The sequence below is a fragment of the Myotis davidii genome, unplaced genomic scaffold (genome assembly GCF_000327345.1).
Source record: "Myotis davidii unplaced genomic scaffold, ASM32734v1 scaffold64, whole genome shotgun sequence".
Taxonomy (NCBI): domain Eukaryota; kingdom Metazoa; phylum Chordata; class Mammalia; order Chiroptera; family Vespertilionidae; genus Myotis; species Myotis davidii.
The window spans coordinates 5,008,189-5,017,389 of NW_006296226.1; the positions used below are offsets into that span (position 1 = coordinate 5,008,189).

A 9,201-nucleotide genomic window follows, 5' to 3' on the forward strand; every position below is an offset into this window, starting at 1 on the left:
GTACAATAATGAATAAACAAAATGCTGGGTTTACCTAGGGCTAGGTAGAGCTAAAGGGAACAAAAGAATTAAGGGTGTTTACAAGAAGGTTGTTTACAGTTCTGGACCATAAATGTATTCTTGTAAAGGTGGAAAGGAAGGGCATAAATTAGGTGATGGGTAATGAAAATCAATTTCAAGGGACAATAGATCTCAGTGATGTCAGAGAATTGTAGTTGAAGAACTAAATTAAATAAGGTGAAAATATAGTAGCTGATAGGAAGTGAAAAGTTTAAAATTGAGATTCACCTGTGGTATAATCTATAATAATTAAAGCATAATATGCAAATCGACTGAACGACTGAACAGCAAAATGACCATCTGGACAACATTCTGGATGACCATGCTGTGACACCCACTGGCATCAGGCCAGCCAAGGCGGGTGCGATGCGATTGATCTGGGGCCCGGCCATCACTCCATGATCATTCTGCAGAGGGAGACCCAGGCCACTGCCAGTGCGGTGATCGATCAATTGGGAGCTCCATGATTGCCCCAAAGAGGGAGGCCCAGGCCACCGACTGGTGGGCTGCAGTGGGTGGGTGGGGCATCCCTCTGTGGAGGCATGATTGATCACATGATCGCCCTGCAGAGGGAGGCCCAGGGCACCGGCCGGGGGGAGGGGGGCGATCAATCAGGGCACGATTGATTACCCCAAAGAGGGAGGTCCAGGCTACCCCGTGGTGGTGCTGTTGTGGGTGGGTGGGACCTGCCTCTTTGGGGTGATCAATTGCAGGGCTCCAGGACCATGAAAGGGCACAGGCCGGGATGAGGGATCCCCCGTCCCCCAGTGTACGAATTTTGTGCACTGGGCCTCTGGTTATTTATAATGGCAAAGTCTAAGATATGACCATATCTGAGTGGGTGGTTAAGATGGGGTAAAGTAAAAGATTGCTGAAGCTAAACAGGTCAGGAACTGAGAACCCAAGTTGTTTGTAAGATAAACCAGTTACATGGACATTTGTATTTCCAAAGTGATAAGTAGCGGTGGAGAGAGTTAGAGAATCAGATGCTGAAGTCATCAAGAAGCAAGGGCGAAACACCAGAAAGTTTCCTTATTTATGTTATTTTATTTTTTTTAAAATAAATATAGTATAAATTTAAGTTTAGAACATGATGATTTGATATACAGGGTGTGGCAAAAGTAGGTTTACAGTTGTGAGTGTGAAACACTTTATTTTGGTATTGTTATTTATTAATTAATTATATTCTTTTCCATATGAACAACTATAAATTTACTTTTGCTCTAGCCTGTATTATGTAAAGCACTCATAAGAGTGACCAGCCCATAGTAAGTACCATGTATGTATATTCTGTTATTATTAGCATACCAATGAAGAAATAATGGGAGATAAGTACAAAGAGCTGCTAGGTAAAGCTTGGGTATCTATATGTACCTAGAGACTATTGATGAAATGAGAATAAGGTCAGGAGTTAATCTGCCTCATTCTTTATTGACTGAATAGCAATTCATAGTATGCTTGTATTGTGTTTGGGATTTCCTTCAAAGCACTGAATAAGAAATAATCCAAAAGCTCTGTATTTATAACAACAGACATTTATTTCTCAGTCTTAAGGCTGCAGGTTGAAAGAGGCAACTGTAACTCCTGACCTTATTCAATGGACATTAGTCATTATATCCCTCTCCCTGTATTGAAGTAATTCCCCCATTTCATTTATCTTGGTCAGAGACAGAACCTCATTCTATCATAGAGAATAAAAGCAGCTGTGTTGCTCTTATAAGAGCAAAGAATAAAAACTGGGCAGTTCTTTCTGGAAGTGGTTGCATCTGGTCTTCAGGCCTCCAAGCGCTATGCCCAGTGACTGTTGCTGGTAACTATTGTTGTTGGGGATACAGTGGCAGTGAACAGTGTGGTGATTACAGCATTGAGCTCATCAGACCAATCTGAGATATGATTTTGACTGTGTTTCTTTTCTATTTTATTGAGCCTCGTCACTTAATCTTCTTGAAAAATTCATGTACATTTTCAGTAACCATATTACCTTCACGATTCGATGAGAATTGGTTTCTGTTCCTTGCATCTAAGTAACTCTGAGCATTAGAACCTGGATGTTTAATGACAGGGCCAGCAAACAACCTCAACTATAACCAAAGCCATGCTATTGTTTTACACTAAATATATAGTTTCATGTGCTTTGGGTTTAAGGGCTATCTCAGGACAATATCCAAAGAGAAAAATCTCTGAGATGTACTTAATATAGATATTTCTAGGAAGTTCTAAAAGAAAAATATGCGAGGGACAAAACTGTTTCCCCAGAATCACAGATAAAATTTGGAACAGTGTTTTGGGGTTTCATCTAAAGAAAGAAATCCATGATCTGCTCCTCCATTTCCTGAAGGCTCTCTTGACATCCCCATTTCTCAGGCTGTAAATGAAGGGGTTCATCATGGGGGTCACCACTGTGTGCATGACTGTCAGGATGCGACCCTTGGCCACTGAATAGCTGGTAATAGGCTGGAAGTAGACCCATGTGAGCGTGCCATAGAAGATAGCCACCACAGTGAGGTGGGACCCACAGGTAGAAAAGGCCCTCCACTTGCCCTTGTCTGAGGGACTCCGGAGGACCACTGAGATGATGCAGGCATAGGAGGCAATGATGAAGGCCAGAGCTCCGTTGATGACAATAACACCTTCTGTGTGAATCATCAGGGTGTTGAGGTGAGTGCTGGAGCAGGATAACTTCATCAGAGGGTAGAGGTCACAGAAGAAGTGAGGGATCCTGTTATCTGCGCAGAAGCTCAATCGGCCCATGAGAAAGGTGTGCAACAGGGCGTGAAGATGGGAGAGGATAAGGCACAGGGCCACCATCTGTGAGCACAGCATCCTGGTCAGAATCATATGGTAGCGGAAAGGGTGGCAGATGGCGATATATCTGTCATAGGCCATTATAGCCAGGAGGAAGTTTTCCATGGCTGCAAAGCATATGAAGAAATAGGTCTGAGCTAAGCAGCCCATGTAGGAAATGGTCTTTGTAGGAGAGAAAATGTTCTGCAGCATCTTGGGGACTGTGGTGGAGGTGAAGCAGATGTCTGTCAAGGCCAAGTTACTGAGGAAGAAGTACATGGGGGTGTGGAGCTGTGGAGTAGAGATAATCAGTGTGATGATGGCAAAGTTGCCAGAAATGTTGATTGCATACATAAGTAGAAAAAGAAGGAAGAGGGGGATCTCATCTTGTGGGTAGGCAGAAATGCCCAAGAGAACAAAATGGGATACGCTGGTCCAGTTGGTATTTTCCATCTGTTGCCATAAGAACAAAAATGATTATTACTAGTTTTTTTTATTGAGGTATAATTGACATATAACATGATACTAGTTTCATGAGTACAATATAATGATTCAGTATTATTATACATTGTGGAATGATCACCATGATAAATCTAGCTAGCATCCACATGCTAGTGTACTAATTACAATTGTTTTTTCTTGTGATGAGGACTTTTAAGATCTACTCTGTTAGCAACTTTCCAGTCTGCAGTATAGTATTATTAACTGTAGTACCATGCTGTCCATTGTATCCCCATGACTTATTTATTTTATACCTGGAAGTTGGTACTTTTGGATCCCTTTCATCCATTTTGCCTACCTTCTCTACCCTTCACCTCTGGCAACCGCAAATCCGTTCTCTGTATCTATGAGTTTTTTTCTATAGATTCCACATATTAATGAGATCATATGGCATTTGTCTTTATCTGTATGACTTATTTCACCTAGCATAGTACCCTCAAAGTCCATACACATTGTTTCAAATGACAAGATTTCATTCTTTTTTTATGGCTGGATAATATTCCTTTATTTATATCACATCTTCTTTATTCGTTCATCCATCGATGGACAGTTAGGTTGTGTCGCTGCCATGGCTATTGTAAATAATGCTGCAGTGAATATGGGGTTGCATATATCTTTTCAAATTAGTGTTTTTTTCTTCGAATAAATACCCAAAAGTAGAATTGTTGAATTACATGGTGATTCTCTTTTTAATATTTTTGAGGAACCTCTATACTGTTTTCCAAAAAGGGTTATTTTTATAGACTTGGACATGTGAGCAAAAATAGATCCAGAGGGTGGCCATTTAGTTACTATCACTTTTTGCTCCAATGTAAACTACATATGGTGTTTATGAAAGGATCAAGTGCTTAATTGTTTTCCAAAATAACGAGGTATGAATTTTTCATTATAATTAACATTGTCACTATCACCATAGCTAACATTCACAGAGAACTTACCTTGAACCAGGGACTTTGCTATATTATCACATTTAATTTTTATAATAACTCTATAGAAGCAATTATTATTATTATTTTACAAATGAGAAAACTGAGGTATAGAAAGTTTAAGCTCATAAAAGGGCAAAATCTGAATTTAAAGTTTTGTTTATCTGGCTCCAGAGGCTATGGAGAGGACAGTGCATAATACAACTCCTCAAATTAAAACCAAGGCATCTCATCCATGGTAAAAAGACCTGTTGACAGGTTATATATAGGCATTTTGGCTAAAAGGGATTTCAGAGGTCATTTGGTCCAGCAATTTCTATTTTGGGGAATGCATATCCCAGTGATGCCCAATGACTTCTCAGAGTGCACCGACATGGTTTTAGAAGAATCAGTATCCAGATTCTCAGCTTTTGCATTTTTCTTTTCTTAAATTGTTTAGTCTTCAAGATGTCACCTTATGCATTTTCTGTCTCCCACATAACAAATGAAAGACATACTTTAATCCATCCAAGTCTTTTGCATTGGCTCAGGATATAAAAACCCCAAAGGAGCCAAATGAAGGGACAATTAGAACTATTAAGAAAATGAATTACTTTAATGAACAGAATACAAGTATTTTTAGATTGAGGGGTTTCCAATTGCTTGCTCTCAAAAAATTTGAATACCTAATCTAGTTGTCAGCACATCATTAAAAATAATTTTTGATTATATGTAACACTAGTTACTGTCATATTACTTGGACAGCTTTTGGTCCCATGGAATCTCAAAGAACAAGTCTATTATGTTTCAGCATTAAATCTAAACATCAATCAACAGAGGCAGCATTGTGCAGTGATCTAGAACCCCGATGCTTTCATTTAACAGCCATATGACCTTGAGGAAGTCACTTACCCTCTAGGAGCCTAGGTGTTCTCATCTGTAAAATGGGGGGATTTTGATAGCACATTACTCATAAAGTTGTTATGAGGATTAAATGAGAGTACCTGGTCCTTGGCAACTGTTCAGTGCCAGCAACTATGCCTATCAATTTTTCAGTCTTCTCTGCACAGAGTCTCCAGGTTTTTCTGGGAGGACAGTGTTTTGCCATCCAGGCCTCTCTACAGTGAAACTGCTCCAGTTTGTCATTGTCTTACCATTTGCAACAGCATGGATGGACCTGGAGAGCATTATGCTGAGCGAAATGAGCCAGTTGGAGAAAGATAAATATCATATGATCTCACTCATCTGTGGAGTATAATGAACAACATAAACTGATGAGCAAAAATAGATCCAGAGACAGAGAAGCAGTGAACAGACCCCATTCAACCTTCAAAGGGAAGGCAGGGGAAAGGTGGGGTAAGAAATCAACCAAAGGACTTGTATGCATGCATATAAGCAGAACCCATGGACACATGGGTAGGGGGATGAGGGTATGTGCTTGGGGCAGGGTGGTTGGAATGGCTGGGGAGAGGTCAGAGGGGGAAAAAAGAGACATATGTAATATTTTAAACAATAAAGAATTAAATAAAAAATAAAATAAAATGTGGCTCTCAGAACTAAGCAAAATTCTGTGAGTCTGCTCTTTCATCACAGGGTAATCATGATGATTTAGTCTGGTCATAAATCATAGTTTTTTGGGTGGAGATCAGAGTTGGCAGTCCACAAGTGAGCTATGTCCATGGCTATCCCAAGAATACTTAACCTTCACAATTAGGTTGGTGGAAGAAAAAGGTGCAAACAATTAAGATCTGCCCCATATAAGGCACTTTCAGATGCTTGGTCTCATATAACCCTTACAGCACTTCTGGCTGCAGCAATCACTTATCCTCATTTCATGGGTGAGGAAGCCAAAGCAGAGGGAGGTGAAGTGATGTACTCAGCATAAATGGTCTGGCTGTACTTTACACTTACGTCTGAATGCCTTGAGTACTGTGTGTGTCTGGCTACATCACACTCCCCTTTAGCTTACTTAGCATCTTCCCTATGGAAATGGATTTATTCATCACTCCTGGACTGTCTACTTTTATATGTTAAATTAAAGGATGTCACCATAGTACAGCTTAAGAGGGTGAGCATTAGCTTGTTCAATTATAAAAGTGAACAAATTCATAATATGCCATTGAGCTATCCTTAATTGATTTCACTATGGTATGATGAGGAATAAGAACTAAGGAGTTGTAACCACATTTATTGAGCACTTGATGTAAACCAGGAATTGTTCTAAGAGATTTATATATGTGTTTTCCCTTGATGATCACAGCAATTCTGTGATGTAGGCATTATTTTCTCAATTTATAGATGAGGACATTGGAGCTCTGAGGGGTTCTGTAACATGCTCAAAGTCACAGAGTCAGTAGATGGTAGAAATGGAATTTAAGTTCGGTTCCATCTGACCTCAATTTCCATGCTCTTAACCACTGGGCTATGCCACCTTTTAAGCTTTCCCCAACTATTGCAGATCCTAGTTTCCTTTTCCACTCTGCTACCTTGTGCATTTGACCTATCTTGTGATAAGTGTCTATCATAGTTTTTCTAGTTTAATCCTTATTGTAGAATTAGGAAGTAGATATTATTATTCCCATTTTCAGATCATGAAATTAAGGACCAGGGGATGAATTAACCCCCTCCCACCCCCCTGTGCCCAAGGTCACAGAGCACAGAATTGGAGCCAGGTTCATTATGAATCTGCCTAACTTGGAAGCAATGCTCTTTCCCACCTCACCCACTTACCGTATCACCCATGTTTCATTCTTGTCGTGCTCTTGGTTCAGGAAAAATGGGATGTCTCCTCTCAGTTCTAGGGAGGCCTAAGAAAGAGACTCAGCTCTGCTTAACAGTTAACAGACTATGGCTGCTACCTGGGGCAATGCCATATAACTCCTGTGACAAAGCTCCCCAGAAGGCTAGAGAGAGCCCCAGAAGTGGTTGGAGGCTGAGTTGCCTGGAACCTTGGAGTCCTCATCTGCCTCGTAGCCGGCAGAGATTATCCTACTTGATCCATACTGCAGCCTATCAGCTCTCTACGGGAACTGGAGAATAAGGTGGTGTGTGGCAAGGGGGTGGAGAGCCAAGAATGGGGAACTACTAGAGAAGAATCTTGCTTTAGCTAAGGATGTGGAAGCAGCAGCAGTAGTGTGGTGTGTGAGAATGGGTCTTGACCCAGGAACCAGAAGATTTGGACTTTAGTCTCAGATCTGCTATGAAAATTTTCTTTGAGACCTTAAAATCACTACTATTTTGGCCTTTAGTTTCTTCATCTGAGAAATGGGAAGAATAGTACTTGTTTTCAGTCCACAGTCTTTGTTAAAAAAAACCAAAACAAAACATAAGAGACCGTGAACATAAAAGCCCTTTGACAAGTCTTATGAAGCAGTGAGAAATTGTTCGCATTATATTTCTATAGGAGCTTGGGCTCTCTGTCACAGATAGGTCCCCATAACTTCCAATAGTCTAATGCAGAGACTTTCTGATAATGCAGCTGCCTTTCATTCCAAAGTGAGCTTTGTAAATAGAGGAGGCACTTGGATAGCAGTCTATTCTCTAAGTTTCTCTGTTTGATCATTAATCCCTAGAAGTGGAAAAGTGGAAAGAAAAGTCTGGGCCTATCATTAAGAGAAGACAAAGTGGACAACCATGTCCAGGGGCCGACTTTTGGACCACCCAACCCTGATTACCCATAATACCTCCCCAGCTGATTGATGCTTTCTGAAATTCCATCGGATATTTTCTCTTTGAATCAGGATAATGTCCCTGAGTGGAACACTCTTGACTAACTGAATTATTCATTCTTTTTGTGGTTAAGTTTTAGTAAGGGGAGGGGAGAGAGTCCATGAACACACAGCATAGCTGAGGATGGTGAATAGTCTAAGGTGCTCAGAAAGCACTGTGTGGTGTGCAGCCCTGAGTGCAGGCACTCACCTTACTGCAGACCCCCAACTAGACTGCAATGGGCTGGGCTTGGCACGCCATCCTCCCTTCAGCAGCATGTGCCGTCATGTTTTGTTTTGACTGCAGCACGGAGCAGTCCACTCGGAGAAGACAGAGAAAGTTGCCCAGCACAGAAGAAAGAAAGGTATCAGGAAGGGGTTGAAGGGCAGAGCAGCTAGATTCCTGGGGGTGCTTCTGCTTGTCAAGGGCAGGAAAACATGTCCGGTAAAGGCCTTGGGAGGATTGAGCATGTGTTTCTACATGAATTCCCTGCTTCCTGCAGCACAGTTTCCCAAGTGTGTCATTGGCCGAGCTCACTGCCTTCTCTGGGGAGTGGGGCCCATGAGGTAGTGCTTCCACAGTTAGTATTAGTGACCATGGCTTGGCATCTCAGCTGATCCCAGGAGAGCAGCCAGGACCTGGGAGACCAGCCTGGACATGGGGTTCTCTGATGTGAGCTCCAAACTGTGGCACTGAGAAGAAAGCCCAGGAAAACTTTGGTATGGTCAAAACATCGATGGGTATCTCCCTGCCTGAGGCCTGAAACATAACCTTCTTTTAAGTGATACACTCTTGTTTTTTAAAATATTTAGCTGTGAATGTGTATTGAAAACTGAGAGTCTGTTTCTCACTTTTCCCATTCCTTTCCAAGGGTGATCTCTGTTAATGTATTTTTTTAAAAAAATATTTTTATTGATTTCAGACAGGAAGGGAGAGGGAGAGAGAGAAACATCAATGATGAGAGAGTATCATGGGTTGGCTGCCTCCTGCATGCCGGATGGGTATCTCCCTGCCTGAGGCCTGAAATATAACCTTCTTTTAAGTGATACACTCTTGTTTTAAAAATATTTAGCTGTGAATGTGTATTGAAAACAGAGAGTCTGTTTCTCACTTTTCCCATTCCTCTCCAGGGGTGATCTCTGTTAATGTTTTTTTTAAAAAATATATTTTTATTGATTTCAGAGAGGAAGAGAGAGAGAGAGAGAGAGAGAGAGAGAGAGAGAGAGAGAGAGAGACATCAATG

At 41.2% G+C, this 9,201-nt stretch overlaps 1 protein-coding gene across 1 annotated transcript; it reads right to left on the minus strand.

The window, feature by feature from the left end:
- Positions 1–2,293: 2,293 nt before the first annotated feature.
- Positions 2,294–3,324, minus strand: LOC102772225 (olfactory receptor 1Q1). Its single transcript, XM_006771216.1, has one exon. The coding sequence runs from the start codon at positions 3,295–3,297 to the stop codon at positions 2,353–2,355; it is 945 nt and encodes a 314-aa protein (XP_006771279.1). The 5' UTR covers positions 3,298–3,324; the 3' UTR covers positions 2,294–2,352.
- Positions 3,325–9,201: the final 5,877 nt, after the last annotated feature.